The sequence below is a fragment of the Eptatretus burgeri genome, chromosome 7 (assembly GCF_056783735.1).
Source record: "Eptatretus burgeri isolate ZD-2024b chromosome 7, Ebu_testis_v1, whole genome shotgun sequence".
NCBI classification, from domain to species: Eukaryota; Metazoa; Chordata; class Myxini; order Myxiniformes; family Myxinidae; genus Eptatretus; species Eptatretus burgeri.
Window position 1 is genome coordinate 92,362,063 of NC_140967.1, and position 20,679 is coordinate 92,382,741.

General features: G+C 45.3%; 1 protein-coding gene across 2 annotated transcripts in view; it reads left to right on the forward strand.

The window, feature by feature from the left end:
* LOC147023797 (bactericidal permeability-increasing protein-like) overlaps positions 1–18,066 on the forward strand; it is a 63,812-nt gene extending 45,746 nt beyond the window's left edge. Inside the window, exons 10-14 of one of the 2 annotated variants that reach the window (XM_085889603.1) lie at positions 9,123–9,190; positions 9,296–9,338; positions 11,166–11,229; positions 11,676–11,752; positions 17,260–18,066. In XM_085889603.1, coding sequence (XP_085745729.1) covers positions 9,123–9,190; positions 9,296–9,338; positions 11,166–11,229; positions 11,676–11,752; positions 17,260–17,301 — 294 coding nt within the window. In that variant the 3' untranslated portion in view covers positions 17,302–18,066. The remainder of the gene's footprint in view (positions 1–9,122; positions 9,191–9,295; positions 9,339–11,165; positions 11,230–11,675; positions 11,753–17,259) is intronic. The other variant, XM_085889602.1, reaches the window with a different exon arrangement.
* The last annotated feature ends 2,613 nt before the right edge of the window (positions 18,067–20,679 follow it).

Sequence of the window (20,679 nt, forward strand, 5' to 3'; positions counted from 1 at the left end):
TTAAGGTGGTACTGACCACCCTTGAAACATTTAATTTGCACTGTATTATACTGCAAGTGCAAGCATTTAATTTTCACCTCCATGTCACTCGGCAAGGACTGAAATGCTCCTTGAATTGCTTGCACTGCTCATTTGGTGCAGCCCCCACAACTGCTGTGACATCAGGCATGGTTCGGATGGCATGCACCTCTGCTCCAAATTGTTGTTTGAAAGTAAATTAATACAGCTGAGAGAAAGTCATGCATTGTGTCCAGAGATAACATCTTGGGATTTAATTGAATATACCAAAAGCTTGATGAGCCAAAGACCTCCTCACTGTGATCCAATGTTAAGGATTGGCCAAGCGATTAGCCCTTGCAATTGTCATGAAAATTTTACAATGAATAAGCCTCAACCATTTTTCTTGTATCTACACTGAAGTAAGGATATTGCCAACACAATTGCAACGAGAAGGGCACTTGTCGACGCGAACAGAACACGCCACTGTTATGGTCCGCTGCTATTATTGCCTATATACCCGTATCGTCCTTGCACCCTATTATGTCACATACATTGCTATTAACTAATTACTTATTGGATATTTAGCAACCACTTTTGTGCACATGAAGGTGAGATTGCATCAATGAAGGTCCATATTAAAAAAAAAAAAAACATTGAAACTATATTCCCCATGGCAAGTCCATCTTATGTATGAAGTTTTGCATCGATCTGTAAAATGGTTCAGAAGAAGATATTTTTACATTTTTATTTTCAATCCAATATGGCCACCAGACGACGTTACCGATGATGTTATATTTAATTCTTCACTCACATCGGGTCATAGATCAGAGATATGAAGTTTCAGATTTTATGGATAAGGATTTTGATTCAACCAATTCAACCAATTCAACCACTTCACTGAAGATTCATCGTTGTCAGGCTATATACCCCATTAGACCATGTGGAGGTACTCGCTATTACCTTCAGAAAATGATTTTCATTGTGCAGATCACCAATCTGAATGAAATTTGGCATACTGAAAGAATTTTAGACGCTGAGTCCAAATCCACTTGTTTCCACGTCGAGGATGTGACACAATTGGTCATTTTTGACAATTAAAGATACACCGAACAATAAAGCACGATTTTGACACAGAAATGAAGAATCAAGGTCAGACTGATATGTACGTCAAAGAAAACTCTTGTGAGGTGTTAAAATGATACAATATGTTAAAACAGAGCCCTATTCACTGTTATTAAAGGTCGTAAACCGAAGCAGTTACATATTTTTACCGGCCGAAAACGTCTGGACTCACCAGACAGGCCTTCAAGTTGACCAAGGCAACTTTTTGCTTAAAAGGCAGCAACACTGACTATTAAAGGTAGTTACATTGACGATTAAAGGCAGTCACAGCGCCTACTAAAGACGGTTACATTCGCTATTGCGGATTAAATCAAATTACGCGACTCAGCCTGATGAAAAGTAGAACCGCCACAAGAAGATTACTGTATTAGAACTCCAGTATTTCTTGCTCTGGAGCAGTTGCTGAACTTGGCTCTTGACTGCTGTTATTACAAAACTCAAGTCCACTATTACATGCTAACCAATCTGAATACTACTGTGTAGTAGATTACCACAGCAAAAGCAGTGTGACACCCACATTCACAGTTCGTCGTCGGAATCATCGTCAGTTCTGCATTCATCATCCATTTCTTTCATCATCCATAAGTTCCATTTCTGCACGGGTCTGTTCATCGTTGGCGCAGTTTTGACACCCACAGCACTCTGCGCAGGACAGTCCTTTTGACCGGCAAGAACACTGGTTGGTCTCACATTTCGTCTTCTTGCAATTACATTTCGTCACATCTAACAGTTCCTTCGGTGCTGGTGGTTTGCTCAGCCAGTCAGTCAGTGCTCCGTTGCGTTCCATCCATCCGTGAAATGTAGGAGAAGGGGCTTCTATAAACCTCTCAGTCGCGCGGTGGTGGATCGCAGACTGAGAGTTCACTCTTTTGCAATGCAGCATCAGAGCGTCGCTTGTCGGCGGCAACTTCTGTTCTCCCAGCGACTGGCTGCAGAATAGCTTGGAGCGAGCCTCATCCACACTCTTCATGGTCAGCTGATTGTACATGGCACAGACGAATTGTTCCAGGTTGTGAATGATATTCTGATCTCACGTGAATTCTCCACCAATTCTCCTGAAACAGGTGATGAGATGGGGACCCTTCATCATCAAGTCAAATGGGCTTGTTTCGCCCTTACTGTGGAATGCACTGGTGGCATCACTTCCCGTGAAATTGTGCAAACTTATCAACGCATCGCAGACAGAACTTTCCAGGGCATTACTCAGCTTCCTAATGTCAACGACGATAATGTCCTTGGGACTTCCTGTGACCAGATGGGAATTTTGCGCCCGAATCGACTTTGAGTGAGCCAATGCCAACACAAACACATCGGTGTCGAAACTCTCTATGCGCACAGACTCTTCATTCTGTCCCGCGTGAGCGGCATGTAGCAGGAGCTTTGTGTCAGCTTCGTCATGGTCACATTCAAGTTCAGGTACTGATGACACAGTCATGACACCATTCGACGCCTCGATTTTCTCACATTTGCCGGCATGACTGACGTACAACAGCATGTCACCCAGTTTTGATGGAGAGATGTTTCTCGTCCACGATTCGACGATGAACTCTATCAACGCCTCCTTGTTGGCTCCGCTCAGGAGATAATTGGCCCACTGTTTTGGAAGGGCTTGATCACGTCTGTAGATGGTTCATACCTCAAGATCGCCCGCCCTGCCCGCTCGTCTGGCGTGCTCCAGGCACTTGATGCTGATACTTGGGTAAGTATCAAACACCACGTCCAGTCTCGAAGATTGGTTATGTCGTTCTTTGGCCACTACGATGTTCAGCGCCATCTCTTCCAGTTTGCCGAAAGTGTTATGCAGTGAACCAGCCTTTATCGCCTCAATAACGGCCATTCCATCCACAATCGTTGCACCTTGGATAGGCCGAGCGTCCACACGGCAATCGGGCCACAGTTTCAGTATATGGTTGCGGAGTTTGGCTTTGTCCGTCTTCGCAATCGAACTATCACCGGATGCCAGCAGGAAAGATATTGTTGCGTCCGGTGGTCGGCCGCCAATCGACCACTCTGACGGAGCCGCAAGTCGAGTCGGCCCGACCAATCACCCGGAATATAGATCACTGCCCGGATAAGTCCGAGTCGACGGGTCTTTGTACAAGAACCGAAATACGCCAATGGGCAGATCACGTGGGGTAGGGTCGATTGCCAATCTTCAATTTACCTGAATACCCACGTGATAAACTACCAGGTTATTCCACCCTCGACGGAACTCGTACGGAACAAACCGCCGAGGCGAGCCTTCCCGTGCGCGATTCCGAGCAGGTTAATCGCCGAGAACCGTCGGTCCAAATGTCCCCCTTTTATGGCAAACCAACAGCTTTCTAACTCCCAACACACGAAATGCTCAGTCAAGGAAAGAATCGAGGCGACGAGCTGAAAACATTTAACAATTGGGGTATTTATTAATAATAATGGGGAACTCTGGAAGCACGTAAGAGCAGAACTATACCGACTTTACGAAATGCAATGCAAAGATTTACAGCACACAAAACACTTAACAATTTCCTGCTTATTAGACAGGCCCACAGACACACGTACGCACACACACCCAAGAAATGGTGGCTGAGGCCTTTAATAACGGGCTCCAGCTCGGAGGACAGGTGAGCTGAAACCCAGACCCTATCTCGAACCTCTGCACCTCGTGTGTTCTTCAAGTTGTTCGGACCCGGGCTCCAGCGAGAGTGAGCCGGACCCAATCGCCGTGAGCCGCGATCCTTCCTGAGCTCCAGCGAATCCTCCCGCGCTTCTCAACATGTGCTGGTGAGTCGAGGCGCTGATCCTTCCCGTCGATGCGTCGCTTCCCTGAGGAACCACCTGCAAGAAGAGGTCGATGAGTCGCACCAAGCTGGGAACCAAACGGAAAACAAAGAGCTCCACGAACCAAGAAGAAGAAGAAGAAGCCACCATTCGCAGCTTGAGCCGAGCAACCGGCTCAACTTTCTTCCAAACAAAACAGCTCTCCAAAAAGCCTACCGAGCCAAGCAGGACCCGAAGCTCTGCTGAACAACTCCTCTGCAGAAGCAAAAAGCTTCCGAAGGCCTCAACCCAAACCCAAGCCAAACAGGACCCGAAGGTCTGCTGAACGACGCAGCCCTCAACTCCGAACACGAACAAAGAAAGGATCTACTCTTATCCTTCTCCGCCCCCTCCCCTCCCCCGCGCCCGGCATGACTCATGCCCTCGTGATCCATCCCCAGCTCAACCATGGGTGGGAGGGAGTTGTTGACGTCATGAATCACGGGACGGAAGGGCTCTTCTTCCTCTTCGCAGAAGAGGGGGAGAGACGTCTCCATTGTTCGTTCCCTAACTATTAAATCGATCCGCAGCGCATCTAATCGATTTCTAAACATTTAAACAATGGAGGGTGAGCTATCGAGGGAACAAGCACTTATCGACATAGCTGACTAAAGGAACCTGTATGTTGTGTGCAATCGCATTCCAAATTCGTAACAATATGTTCGCCAGTGGGTACGCGAGCAGATCGTGGAGTGTTACATTGCTTTTCTCGCCAATCAACAGCAGTCGTGTGAAAAGACGACGTTCACTCGCAATTTCAACCTTCGGCGTCTGCTGGTGGGGAGTCGCCGACTTGCCTCGCGCCTTCAAGAAAGTTGCCAATTTGGCCTTCGAAATCGGACTGAAGAATGGGACCTCGCCCGAGAGAAGCCGATCACGCATGAATTGCACAACAGCATTCTCTCCCTTGACATACGCGTTCATCAAGTCCGCGGAAGTGGCTGGTGGTGCGATGACACCTGAACCAATATTGACGAGTTCAAGGTGAGCACTGGAGAAAGGGTTAATCATTTGAAGTACTGTGTCCATCACTTGTACCACCACTGCTTCGTTCTTCTTCGAGCTCGACACATCCAAATACTTTCTCGTTCGGGGCTCGTTGTGGATACCCGCCATGGACTCACATTTCCTTGCGATTTCCGCACGTTCTGGTTGGGACAGGATCCACTTCTTCACAGTTGTGCTTTTCTGAGTGTAACCAACGATGCCTACACTGGTCTTGCTGTCCCTATTTAAAGTCCGCTCTATCATCTGATCACACGCAACACTACTAAATCCATAACGAGTATGCCGTTGGGCAGTCCATTTGCCGTCCATGAACGCTTGATAGGTGTCTGAGTGGGAGTGCTCTCGCCTGGTCATTCCCAGCCAGTAAATGGGTAAGTACCTTGCATAGTTTAGGTGATCGTACACAAAGTACCAAGTCATTGATGCTCTCTTGATCGCAAGGTGTTTCGGCCAGTTCGAAGTACGAGTTGTCCGTATAAGCTCTAGTGCCAGCTCCACCATTTCCAAGTATGAGCACCAGAATGTGAATGTTTTGCTCGCTGTACATTGCTGCTTTCTGAAGTCGCTGCAGCGTGTGAACATTTCCGAGACCTCTTCCGATGACAGTAACTGTTCGAACAACGGAGACGGAAACGTTTCCTGGAGACGCTCTATACACCTCTCGAATCGCACACGCGTCTCCTCTGCGAGGGAGTCCATGAAGGCCTGGAAGTATCGTCTTCCTCGTGCTTTGTAGACGAGCTTGTGACAGCGCAGACTCCTGTTATAGTGGTGGCCGTTTATTACTGAATTTGCAGAACGCTGAGCAACAATGCCAGACTCTATTATGAGGTCTTGCAGACCTGCGTCTCTGAATCTTTTGCCGATCACGCCTCGGAAGCTCATGAGTTGGTGGAATTCGCCGAGACGAATTACCAACCTTTCTGTCAACTCCGGGTGCAACCAACGAATCTCCTGCACTTTACTGTCGATCGCAAAGTCGAAGATTAGAACTACTTCTTCACGTTGCAGTTTATCAGCCATATCGATGCTTTGGTGTAGCACCGTGTAAACGGTGTCCAGTTCCGTGGGTGATGCCTCGATCACGGGAAGGTAGATGATGGCTGACTTGGTCAACTCTTCATCCCGACGAAGGAGGGTGTTGTACCCAGTCCATGTCGGCAACCGCCCGTCCGTTTTCTTGACCGTTTTCATTGTGTAATAGAGCACATCCAGCGATAGTCCGTCCTCTTGTGACGGATGATGTCAATGTCACAACTGTAAAAGGATGTGGTCCCTTGCCTCTTCCCGCCACCATACTTGAGAATGGGTGGCGTGTTACCAACTAATGACCGCTGACGACGGCTAATTGGAGTCACTGGACGAGCATGCTGAATCGGCTCAGAGGGTGCGTCTTGTATCATCAATCCATTGGTGTGGTGAGTGGTCCCATGACCGGTGAGGGTCTCCTCACTGAAATCGATGTTATCGTGCACAAATATTGTCGGTACATTTCTGAGGCAGTTTGAGGGCAGTTTTCCCTCCTGATCAATCTGCAACAGTGCCAAAGCAGTTTCCAACGCCTGTGTTGTACTGACTGAGACACAATGCCCAAGCTTGTTGAGCAGTCCTAACAGTCGAGTAGAACAAGTCCAATGTTTCACAGTCAGGCCCAATGCAGAGGACTTCGGAGTAAACGTCTGACCCCTTGATGCTATAGAAACGTCTTGAAGAACAGAGAGCATTTTCAGATGAATATGCCGTGAGAGTTCCACAAATTTCTCCAGGGTTAGCTCGTCTGACAGGCCCGCTATCCATGCAACAAGGTTGTACAATGCAACAGGGATGGCTCTTTCAGCATTTGAAATGTCGAAGTCAGGAGCAAGTATTGGCCATGTAATGTCCACACTTTGGTGTTTGTTCAGGTCATCCCTCACCATGAGTGCTCCCGAGTATAGAACATGTAAATTGAGGTCTGTGTCACCCTGCTGTGGACCCTGGCTGGCTTCATCCTCTGTAGTTGACTCTGTTTCTGTTGTGTAGCTACTGTCTACAACAGCAGCCTGAGCAATGGAACCAATATCAATGTCCTTCATGTACACCACTTCGCTCTCAGACATTTTTGGTGGACGATAGAAAATCATGTCTGGGTACCACCGTTCCTGCAGTCTTTTCTTCAGTCTTGTTGCCTGGTAGTTGGCCTTATCCTGACCTTCGCATACTCTGAGTAGGTTATTGAACATCTCACACAACTTCTTCATATGTATAGATTGCTTTCCATCAATGAGTCTTACCTGGATTACTTTATCACAGAAAATGTCAAATGTTGAGTCATTGTTCACTTTCTGAGTTTGGAGTTTACTTTCACTCTGTCTGTGGTATGTGTCATTCACATACTCTTAATAATATTTATGGTGATAACAAACTGCCAGCGCCACACAGTCTTTATCCTTTATAGTTGTCATTATTCTCACATCACGTTCATCTCTCCTCTGCTCAGCAGTTTCCCTCAGCTTTCCTCCATCCTGTGTTTCTGCCAGGGACAACTGATCACGTTGAGATTTTCCTTTGACACGGATCAATTTGTCTTTTTCTGGCATATGATACAAATTCTTGGCAGTACACCAGCTGATTTGCCAGCCCCCCTTTCCACAGAGGTTCTGAGGGATTTTCTACGTATTTTGTGGTATGAGTGACCCTCTTCTTCTCGTCCACCCACCACCTCACTGGCTCTAGCAGAAACTGCAGTAGTGCTGGCTTCTGATTTCCTTTTCCTGGCTTCAGTACGTTTTATCTGATCCTTGTTGCAAAACGACGCATAGCAGAACCGGTGACAGCCGGCATCCGCAGGAGGATCAGTCATTGGCAGCAGTTTCAATATTTGATCAGCCAGCAAACGGCATTTGTTGATAGTTTCACTATCTGTGGCGTCGCACCAAGCCTTCGCACACTCGCATACCTTACGCCAGCTCTTATCTGTGAATTGTGTCACTTTCTCATCATCCTCCCCGCCCAAGTGTGAAACAACGCATATTTGGTTGTTGAAAGACCAAAAATCACTCAATCACATGACAACCATGGGCGCCGCCATCTTGATTTGTTGTTTCCTGGTCGTATCCTCCGCGATTACAAGCATGCCTCGCCCACTTCACGGAGGTAACTTCAAACGGTAATAACTGTTGGTGTGTCAACTTGTGCACATGGAATCAAGTAGGAATTTCAATGGTGTGTTCTCATGAATGTACAGGGTGAATTTCGTTGAGATTGGTGATCTGCACAACGAAACTGAACGAACCGACCCACCTCCACATGACCTACATGGGGAGTTGATGACATGCCAAGTTTTAATGTTTTTTCACTGATCGGTTTCAGAGAAAAAGATGTCCAATTTTTAGCTTATCTGGAATTTAAATTCCAGATAAGGTATTGTCATTGCGCATTGTCCACCCATGTCCTATTTTGACTTCTCCGACCAAACCGCTGCGCTGATCCCACTGAAATTTGGCAGCAACGTTCCTCTCCTAACTGGTAAGAGGAATTGCAAAACTCGTTCCAGTCACATGACTGAAAGTAAGTTAAAATGGCCGACTTAGTAAATTTCTTCAAAAATCTTCTCCAGACACAGCAGTCAGAATGCTATGAAATTTGAGTTACAACATTAGGCAAAGGTAGGGATGCTAAATTGCAGAGGCCATACTGATCACTTGATTGGAAATGTCCAAATGGCCGACTTAGTCAATTATTGGGAAAAGTGCGTAAATTCCTACAAAAATCTTCTTCTCCAGACCACCAGTCAGAATGCTACCAAATTTGGGTTACAACATTAGGACATGGTCCTGATGTTAAATTGCAAGGACCATACTAATCACGTGACCGGAAGTATGTCAAAATAACGGTCTCGCAAATTCCTTCCAAAATCTGCTCCAGATCGACCAGGCAGAATACTACCGAATTTGGAATACAACATTAGGCCAGGGGTAGGTATGTTAAATTGCTGAAGTCATGCCGATCATGTGACCGGAAGTGTGTCAAAATGGTGGATTTTGTAAATTTTGGGGAAAATCGCATAAATTCCTTCAAAAACCTTTCTTACCGGACCTACCAGTCAGAATGCTACCAAATTTGGGTTACACCATTAGGCCAGGACCCAGATAAGGTACAGGTACAGTGGTCCTATTTTTATTTCTCCAACCATTATATTTTGTTACCCTTAGAATGCAACAATGGGTGTCAAGTTGGCCTTTGCAGATTCCAAGCTGAAGGGTGTTTTAGACCTCGAAAAGTAAGCGATTTTCAACAATCACCGATTTACATTTTTATCCTTCCAAAGAAACTTTAAATTTCAGGTTCTGTGTTGTAACCAAACGTGCTGCTTTATCTTTCACAGTTTGTCAATGAAAGAACTCAACTCAACCGTTGGAAGTTTACCCGTAAGTTGAATCCACCGGAGGCAGGAGTTTTCTTACAAGTCATTCTCACCATAACTTGATTGTTTGTCTACTTGTCTCTCTGTGAACAGGATACCTCACAAAGTTTTAGATGGATTTGGATTAAATTTAGTGGAGAGGTTGGGTGTGTGACAAGGAAGAATTGATTCAATTTTGGTGAAGATCCGGATCCGGATCGGAGTTTTTTTTTTAATTTTCGAAGTGGATCTTTACCATTGAGAGATGGGGCCAAAAAAGATATACATATACAGTATAGCATAATACTGTATTTCAAATTGTTGCGGATGAGTTATGATAAAACTTGGTGAATGACTGACCAGAACAAGCCGTTATATTTTGTTGGTTCAGGTCTGGATGCAGATCCGGCCTATTTACGAGATACAAAATGCAAACTGTTCAGCCTGGCGGAGGTACGTGCTATATTGAGTGCCGTGTGTGTGTGTGTGTGTGTGTGTGTGTGTGTGTGTGTGTGTGTGTGTGTGTGTGTTTTACTTGTTATTTGGCGAATTTTTTTTTTTTACTAATTATGTTGGTCTGTAGCATGTCTCTGTCTGTCTGTCTGTTACATGATTTTTGGACACAGTTTTCAAGCAATCGTTTTGAAATATTTTGTGCATGTAGGTGAACGGCCAAGGACAGCAATACTTAATTTTGGTGAAGATCTGAATCCGGATCCGGATCTAAGAATTTTTTTAAGTGATTCTTCACCATTGAGAGATCGGCCCAAAAACGATATATCGCACAATATCTCAAAAAGGTTAGGGATGGATTTGGACGAAACTTGGGAGGACATGTTGGGTATGTGACAAGGAGTAATTGATTCGATTTTGGTGAAGATCCGGATCCGAGAAATTTTCAAGTGAATCGAGAATTTAATCTTCATCATTGAGATAAAAGGCTAAACCGATATATTGCACGATATCTCAAAAAGTTGTTGACCGATTCAAATGAAACTTGGTGCGCAGGTTGGGAATGCAAGGACGAAGGGTTGATTCAATTTTAGTGAAGATTCGAATCCATATACGGATATGAACATTTTTAAAGTGATTCTTCACCGTTTATAGATGGGGTCAAAAACTTTGTACAGGATGATATCTAAAAAAAAAAAAAAAAAAAAAAAGTTGTGGATGAGTTGGTTCGGTGACAAGAACAAGCTGAGTCGATTTTGATTAAGGTCCGGATTCAGATCTGACATACAAATCTGACATATATCAGTGGCATACAAATTGTAAATTGTTCAGCCTGGTGGAGGTATGCACTCATTGTAAATGTGTACCATGTAGTGCTCATACCGAGTGACGTTGTGTTTCGCCAAGTGTCACTCTATGAGTGATTTTTCACGAGTGTGTTTGTATGTTTGTTTGCTTAATTGATTGTTTGTGCATTTGATTGATTGTGTGTGTCTGTTGTTTGTTTGTTTAGTTTGTGCGTTTGATTGTTTTACTTGCTACCTCTACCACCAAAGGTGGATCGAGGTAATGTTTTCACTCCTGTTTGTCTATTTATCTGCCTGCATGTTTTATCTGTGAACAGGATACTCAAAAATGTATTGTTGGATTGTGACAAAACCTGGTGAACATATTAGGTGTGTGACAAGGACGAATCTTTTAGATTTTGTTGAAAAAAGTTTGTCGTCTTCACCATTATCAGCTGCATTTTACACATGTACATTTTTTTTTTTCATTAATGTGTCATGTTGCCGAATGCACCTGCGTGAAAATCATTTCCTAACCGTCATTATTCTGATTGCTGTTCTTCTTTCTTCTGTTATTTATTTCCATTTTTGCTTCCACTCTGTTTGCTTGATAGATTCCATTGATTCAAATGGGCGTTCGTGTCATCTTCCAATCATCAGTTCTGCCAAAATTAAATGGTGAGGATGCATGTCGTACAAAGGAATGTCAATATTTACCTCCACCACCGAAGGTAGAAGGAGGTTATGTTTTCACCCCTGTCTATCTGTCTGTTTGTTTGTGTGCTGGACATCTCAAAAAGTTGTTCACGGATTCAGACAAAACTTGGTGGATGGGTTTGGGGGTGTGACGAGGACGAATTGTTTCCATTTTGGTGAAGAGCTGAATCCAGAGCCAAATGCAAGAATTGTTTAATTTATTTTAAAGTGATTGAGAGGCCAAAAACGATATATTTTGCATGATATTTCAACAATCTGTTGGGTCCAATACATGTTCTCGTGGATCAGTCATTGTGTGCAGAGGTATGCGCTCCACCAAGTGCCCTTGTAGTTCTGTTTCATCATTCATTGAATCAGTGAATCACACAGAAAATGGATTCTGCATCAATTCTGGGTGCTCTCCACAGATCGACTCAAGCAAGGAATTCCGTTGCCAGACTTAAAGGGAGTGAAAATAATTTCTCCTCTTCTTCAGAGTGAGCAGGTATTGTTGTGTTTTTTGTTCATGGTAGTCTTGTCATAGCATACACTAAGAAGTGTTCATTCATTTCAATTTATTGAAATTGAGGGTTATCGACGACTTGTCATGGATAGTAAAGGTAATATGCAAATTGCTGGCCATGAAACGTCCCTGTTGCAAAATTAACTGTGGGCTATTAAGTTGATATTTTGGGAAACTGCAAATTGGTTTAGGATTTTGTGGCACAGAGGGATACGTCAGATTTCCAGCTTTGAGAGATTTGCAGCCTCAAGCCGTCTCATGTTGTTTTTCTTCACCTTTCTGGGGGCAGCAAGCCACTTGTGACCTCATACATAAACGTTTGTGACCGTTATCCGAGGGCAGGTCACAATTCCATCGCAGGACGCTGCCAAACAAGTCCTCAACCAGGACACACATTCCTCAGCCTCACCATCAGTCATGACCTCTCCTGGCCAATCACAAAGCAAAGCAGGCCTCCAAAGCCAGCTCCAGTCTGGGCATTCTCCTATTTCCTTGGTATATAGCTTGAGCAAGCTCATCTGCAGGTCACCCAGAGCAGTCAGAATTTACACCAAACAGGTCAACGATTGACCATATCCTTGCTATTCAGGTCCTCACCAAATGCAGTCGAGAGTTTCGGCAGGGGCTGCTTTCAGCCGATGTTGATCTCTGCAAAGTGTTCAATTCAGTGAATTGGGATGTCCTTTGGAGGATTCGCGGTCTTCATGTGCCAGGTCAGGTCAGGTACGGGAGCATGCGTGGAGCAGCTCATTGCTGCGTCCACCATCTGCCAGTACTCGACGGGACTCCGTCTGACCATTCCCCAGGCAGATGGCTGGCCCATCCCCATCAGATTGAGATGCTTTTCAATCTGCTGCAACCAAAGGGCAAGTGGTCAGCCCATTGGCATCCTCCACTCACGAGGCTCCCTCACTTGGAGAATCTGGTGAGCAGGATCAGCATCAGGAAAATGAGCCACATGTCCATACAGCCGCAGCTAAAACTCACAGACTATGCAGGTAACAAATCTCATTTGAGTCTCTCTCAGCAACCGCTTGTTGGACACAAAGTCCGACCAGCGACAGCCAAGGATTCTCCAAAGAGACCTGGTACCAAAGGAATTAAGTCTCTGTCTCAGATCCCTGGTCAGAGTCAAGGTCTCACATCTGTAGAGAATGACTGGAAGCATCAAGGACCTGAAGACGCGAACTTTCATCGTCCTGCACAGGAAAGGACAGCGCCACATCCCATGATTCAGTGAATCCATGACTCCCCAGTCCTGACCATGACATCTATTGACCTCTGGCTCACAGCGAGCAGTGACATGAATATCACTGCCACGGTAAGTGAATCTCTCCATGACCTCAACGTCCTCACCACAAACAGGTACAGACAACATAGCAGCATCCAAGATGTCATTGAAAGCCTGGATCTTAGTTTTGACCCAGGAAACCCATAATCCCAGTGGCTCTGACTTCTCATTCAGCACCGCGAGGGCCCCCAAAAGGATATCGAGTCTCCGCAAAGATGACTGCATCATCTGCGAAATCAAGTTCAGAGATCTTGACATTCCCAAACGATGCACCGCAGCTTGTTCTCTCCAACATCCTCCCCCGAATCTAGTCCATACAAGCACTGAAAAGTGCGGGGCCAGTGCACACCCCGAATAAACTCCAGTAACAACTACAAATAAGTCGGAGATGGTATCACCACATCTCACAGCACTCTCAGTACCAGAGTATAGTTCAGGTATCATATTGATCAGTTTTGGTGGTACCCCACGAAGACCAATAATTTTCTGGAGGGCATCCCGATTTACTGAATCAAATGCTTTGCAGATATCAACATCGACTGCAAGCAGCCCCTGCCGAAACTCTTGTCTGCATTTTGTGAGGACCTGAAGGGCAAGGATACAGTCAATCGTTGACCTCTTTGGTGTAAAGCCTGACTCAAACATGGAGGGCACTGGTGCTCAAACAGATGGTGGTGAATCCGATCAGGAATTATTCGAGCAATGACCTCAACGGGCTCAGGGAGCAGTGTCACTCGTCGGTAGTTGTTGCAGTCTTGGCAATCACTCTTCCCTTTCCAAAGAGGAACAACAAGGCCCCTCTTCCAGTCAATTCGGATGATGCCTGTATTCCAAGCAGAGCACAGAACTGCATGCAATGACATAAGTACAACATTTCCACCAGCCTTGAGAAGTTCAGCATGGATGTCACAAATCCCAGGAGCTTTACCCCATTTCAACCAGTTCACCGCAGCCTGTGCTTACACAAACAAAGGTGGATCACAGTTGATTGGAGGGTCAGCAATAGGGATAGTAACACCCCTGACATCCAACTCAACAGCTGGTGGATCAGTTTTGTACAGGCGCTCAAAGTAACCGGCCCAGTGGGTCTTCACTTCGGACTCCTCTGTCAAGAGACCACCACCCTCCTTAGCCTCATAATATGCTCATTGACCGGTGTTACTTCAATTTATCATTGGAGTCAGCTTACTGGACACAGCTACAGCAACTCCTTGGGCATGATAACCATCAGAGTGACCAGACCAATAGTAGATGTAACCACACGCCATGATCTCGCCACTATCCGGTCTCCGAACCTCAGTGAGTGCTGCAATGCCAATGTTCAAATGATTGAGCTCAAATATTAACGGAGACAGGTTATCATCCTCTCTTCGGGCTGGGACATTCCAGGCACGCACCCAAAGGGACCTACTCAGATTAACCCAAGGAGACCACCGTCTGGTGCATGACACCTCTGTACCACCCAGACACACACAACCCAATCTGACCCGGGAAGGTTACCCCATGGTTTTCCTCCTATCGTCAAAGAGTGGGGTTACCGAAGGCTTTGCCCCAATCTCATCATTAAGTGAGCTGCCCTGCGAAGGAGCAGCTGCACAGGACGTTCTCCCACTGAGTGGGTTTTCAGATTTCTTTGGGTTTTTCATTTCATTTCTGAACTGTGCTCTGGTACAGAGAGTGCTGTGAGGAATGCTGGTTCCATCCCTAACTTATTTTCATTTGTTACTGGAGTTAGTCAGGGGTGTGTACTGGCCCCCACACTTTGCAGTGCTTGTATGGACTGTATTTTGGGGAAGATATTGGAGAGATTAAGGTACAGTGCATCATTTGGGAATGTCAGGATCTCTGACCTTGATTTCGCAGATGATGCAGTCATCTTTGCAGAGACTCTGGATATAGTTATTGGGGTGGGGGTGGTGGAGGGGGGGATCTGTGGCACTGATTGAGGAGTCAGAGCTGCTGGGTTTATGGGTTTCCTGGGACAATACTAAGATCCAGGCTTTCAATGACATCTTGGATGCTGCCTTCTTGTCTGTTCCTGTTTGTGGCTCGGATGTTGAGGTCACAGAGAGATTCATTTACCTTGCCAGTGATATGTTGTGAGACAGAGGTCAATAGATATCTGGGTCGGGCCTGGGGAGTCATGGATTCACTGGATCATGAGGTGTAGTGCTGTCATTATCTCTGCAGGAAGACGAAAGTCAAAGTCTTTAAGCCCATGGTGCTTACAGTCTTGCTCTACGGATGCGAGACTTGGACTCTGACCAGAGACGTGAGATGGAGACTTCAATCCTTCGGTACCATGTCTTTTTGGAGAATCCTTGGCTATCACTGATCAGACTTTGTGTCCAACAAACAGTTGCTGAGACAGACTCAAATGAGATTTGTTACCTGTATAGTTTGTTAGTATCAGCTATGACTGTATTGACGTGTGGCTCGTTTTGCTGATGCTGAGATTCTCTCAACGAGGGAGCCTCGTTCGTGGAGGGAGGCCAACGGGCCATCCACGTGCCTCTTAGTTGCAGCAGGTTGATCAGTATCTCAAAGAGATGGAGATGGGCCAGGCATCGGCCTGGGAGATGGCCAGACGGAGACCCCTGGAGTACCGGCGAAAAGTGGACCCAGTGACGTGCTGCTCTTGCGCATGCTCCCAGACCTGACCTGAACGAATTATTTCCCAATATTCATTTCAGGGATTCAAGGAAGCGGTGCACTGCCATCTTGTGTTACCTATCATCCTGTCTCAGATATTTATTACCTCCATTAACCTTTCCTAACTCAACCATTTTACTTCCTTTTTGCAGTGTGTCCTCATCCTTTTAGTCCTCACCGTTAGTCATAATCTCTCTTGTCCAACTACATCGCAAAACTAGTTTCCAACGCCAACTCCAGACTGGTCATCACGGAAGGACCTAAAATTCTCCAACAGTTTTGATCGCGTCTTTTTTGGATGCAATGGGTCTTCTCTTTCATCCATCTTTTATTTAACGCACTGAAAGTGCTTAAATTTACAAATCGATATCTTCATTGATATCGTAAGAGAGACCGGAAGAAAGAATTCGCACCTTCTTGAGAAGCTGCTCGAAAATTTTACATTGGACCCAACTCTGTTGGACAATCCCACTCCCAAAGCCATCTCCACACGAGTTCACGAATCGTTTGAGGTCTGGTGGAGTCCACGTCCGCTGCAGCACATCTTGCGTGAATCCTCCTGAATTTCAAGTGACGATGAACGATCGTTTGCACACTTCCAATGCTGACGTCCAATCGTTCTGCAAATCCACATATCGTGAGTGATCCGGTGATTTGACAACATGATCTGGCTGATAGGCTGTCCAGTCTGGGTTCGAATCCTGACCCTGCTCTAAAATGTCCTCCTGGTTTTTCACACGCAGGGAGAGGCGCTTCAATGTCTGTACGGTCCATCAGATGCATGTTAACTGGGCATCCCGTCCACCAGAATTGGTCAGTTGACATTAAAGATCCGATGGTGTCCGATGCGAAGAGCCAGGTGAGTTATCTGCAGCAACTGAACAATTCCATATGATGACTTTAACCTTCAGGGAGGATTAATCATCAATAGCACAGTCGAGGCAAATGATGCAACTGAACATCCACGTGATGCACACAAAGAGGCTGAAGAAGAAGAAATTATCTGTTCAACTCGATTCGTGTTTGTTTGAGTAACTGCAGTTGGTTACATGTCAACGCTCCAAATCGCTCAATAAAACCCTGTGTCAACTTTTGACGACCCTGGGAGTCAGGGGGATGCGTGAGAGGGTGTGGTGACATTCCCAAATGTCTGACATTCCCACAAGCCTGATATTCCCAAAAGATACACAAAGACCGAGTGAGAGGTTGTAGTGTGGAGGGGAGGGTGTTTTTGGTTGGGGGTGAGGCATGGGTGGGGGGGGGGGTGGCAGTATTCTTTATAGAAACCTATCTGATGGAGAAATGATAATTTAGACCAGAAGCATGCACGTGACTATTTTCGTAGTTATATTACATTTGGTATACCCATCACCCATGTATAAGGAAGGAAACGTAAGTGTGATATCACACTGGTTTGGAAAACAAAGATGGAAGGAGATTCTCCTTCAAGCTCATTCACCAGGAGGAATACTTTGAATAACGAATAATTTGCCTTAAGGATGCATTAAACTTTGGGTACCACCCAACAACCTTTTCTCTTTTTCAGGCCTGTGTTCTTGTTGGATTAAATCTGAAGTACCTGGGTTGAAAGCCTGGGGTTGTGGTTGGGGGAAGGGCTATGAGGTGGGGCAGAGTGAATGTGTGTCATGACACGTCAGATCTTTGTGAAAATATAATTGTTGATTAAAGTATAAAAAAAAAAAGATGAAATAACTTGTCGTTCTCTCTATATACATTCGAGTTGTTATCCCATGTTAATGAATCCCATGAACTCATTCATGGCTGTGTCAAAATATTGGTTATACCTTGACCCCACCCCCCTCCCTCACCTGACCAAAATGGCCCCTCCCAGTGACGTCAACATATTACGATGACGTCACTCCCAAAATAATAACACAATAGTCACCTTGCATCAATGAACTAGCAATTCCCATTCAGCGAAAATAGCACTCCACAATCTCTCTCTCGTTGTTTTAACAATATTTTAATTCTACAATTAACCGTTCTTGAAATGAGTGATTGTTTCTCAAAGTGCTGTTTGTCATTTAACAAAAAAATCATTTGGAGCATTCTTCATAATGGGACTGCACTCTGTGTCGGAAACGTTGAAACATTTCCATTTTACTTTTCAATAAATCCTCATTAATATTACAATAACATCATTTACTTAATTTGCATGATAATATTTAATTAAATGCTGGTTAATTAAAACAAATGATCTCTGTGAATCAATTTAACTTTTTCTTTTTTAACACTTTCTATTCTCATTTTACATTTGATTATTAATGTATGATTATGAATTGTTTGTGAGATTTGGAAAATAAAACGTGTTTAAGAACAGTATACTCGATTATTTGAGTGCACCCCGATCCACCCCTCCCTCACCCCTCTCCCCCCTTTGCCCAAAATAAAATCTTCCAACAACTTTCACCATAAATATTAACATTAAGATCAAGTACGCAATGATTAAACTTGGAATGGCATGTTGAATAAAAACAACGGATAACAGGAAATCACCTCCAAATGCAAAGCCCATCCGTGTCCACTTTGTACTCAAACTAAACTTGATGAAAACGATTACAAAAAATTGTACATTTTATTAATTCGTGTTCTTCATACGTGTGTGTGTGTATATATATACATATATATTTTGTTGCGGCCACGGGTACCAAGCCACCAACTTGTCACTCAGGGGCATTAATCCTCGTTCCTCCTCGGAAGAGCCGGACCTGGGGCCACCGCTCACAATTTACTTCGTGGTACGGTGGGTTGCTTTGCAACCATGAACGCCAATCGGTTAACCACGAGTTCCAGTGTCCAGCATCTAATTATTCCGTTAAACTAGAGGTCACGTGGCTTCCTGAACAGGGAACATGCCCTCGACAAAGCACCAATCTTATCCTGATTGGATCTTAATTAGAGCAGCCGAGCATTTACTGCTGGTGCTGACTCTGACAGGTCAATTAGTTTGGTAATTACCTCCCAGCCTATCTAGGTTCGGACAATGCTGGATCAGTGGAAGGAAAGGACAAACACGGACAGATTGAAACGTCAACAAGGAATTTATTAATAAGGAAAAAAATAAATAAACAGAAGAACTTTTTATTGCCTTGTGGTGAAAACAGGTAAATTCAAATCAATCAAAATAATCTCAAGCAAATAAAGAATTAATCAGGCATTGATAGAAAAACTGACAAAGAGCAGATATTTATCATTATGCCTTACTTAATGATTAAACACGAGACAAGGGTACCCAGCAGATCATTCAGGGGGGAGAGGAATCATTCAGTCTCTCTCACCAAGGTGTTAGTCGTCGTGCGTCAAATAATATGTTCCGAAATGTGTGAGCGTGCCTTCGTCTGTTGCCAGTGCCCTGTCTTGCCGTGCACCCACTCGCAAACAGGCTTGAACACCAATCGACATCACGTCGTCACCCCCAGGAACCAGGGACGCCAAGAATCAGGTATGCCAAGAGCAGGTCTTGAGCAGAACCAGCATTAACGGTCCAAGCGTCACCCACCGTCAGGAGCCACCAGGATCCACAACCAACGGATAGCTGTAAGGTGCTGTGAGGCGCTGCGAGGCACTGTGAGGAACTGAGAGGCACTGCGAGGAACTGTGAGAAGCTGTAAAGCGCTGAGGCACTGTGAAAAGCTGTAAGGTGCTGAGGTGCTGTCAGGCTGTCACCAGCGATCAGAGCCGCAAGGCTGCAAGGCCGTCATCAACTGTCACAAACTCAACTGTCGCCAGCTCACCAACCGTCTGACTGGAACTGACTGGAGCTGAAAATAGCTGTCACCCAGCTGTCACAAACTATCACAAAACTCTCAGAGCTGTAAGAAGCCGCAAGCAGCTGTCATCCACTGTCGGCCCATCCTTTTTATAGGCGGCCAGTGTGGGAGGAACCTCTAGCAGACTTCAGCCAAATCCATCTTGCCTATTGGCGCATCGTTGCACGTGACAAAACTGACAATCTTGCAACCACTCCTTCCTTGCCAGAGCGAGATGCAACCCAAAATCAGCACAGGCCTGGCTTACGATGCCATATTTGCGGTGCTGGACAAACGGCAGAAAGCAGCCATTTGCCAGAATTATGGAGCGAAAACGTGAGGTGCTCACAAAACGTCAATGGGCAATTATCACCTCAATGTTCAGCCCGAGATGAAAAAGAGCCAGTTAGCGTCTATAGAGCTGCTAAACAAGGTGTCAAACGTCAATGGAAATAGGTGGGTGAGGTAAATAATCTACAGCCGTATTTGACCGTCAGAATAACTGCTCAGGAAAAGCCCGTGGGGTGCTTAATCAAATGTCTTGTAAGTCCAAGGTGTAAATAAATCGTCCACCTCCAAGCCAATGTGTCCTGATGGAAAGGGGGTCGACGAGCCTCCGTTGGGCTAACGGCTATCTCACGTGTATGAATGTGTCTGTCGTAAAGAGAAAAAGGCCATCGCATAAGAAAGGGAATCTATTATATACCCTTCTCAATGCATCAAAGTTGGAATCCCACCAGACATGGGGATGGGTCTATCCTGGACATGCATTTAGGGAAATAACTATCTGAGGACCTAAATGTTTGCATGCATTAGTCGGATCCGATTCTAAAATCCAAAACAATATCCTGTATATCTTCTTCTTCTTCTTTCGGCTGCTCCCGTTTGGGGTCGCCACAGCGGATCATCCGTATGATCCGCATCGTGATTTGGCACATGTTTTACGCCGGATGCCCTTCCTGACGCAACCCTGGTCGCCTCTTACGACACAGGGATATGGTACACCTATTTTAACCGGGGTATACACCGGCCCAGTAAACTGGTACTCATTTCGCCGACCTCGGAAGGATGACAGGCTGAGTCAACCCCCTGGTGTATTAATTCAGTGGCCCAACGGGGCTTGAACTCAGGACCTTTTGGATCCCAAACCGCTGCCCGAACCACTGCGCCAACACCAGGCTTAATATCCTGTATAT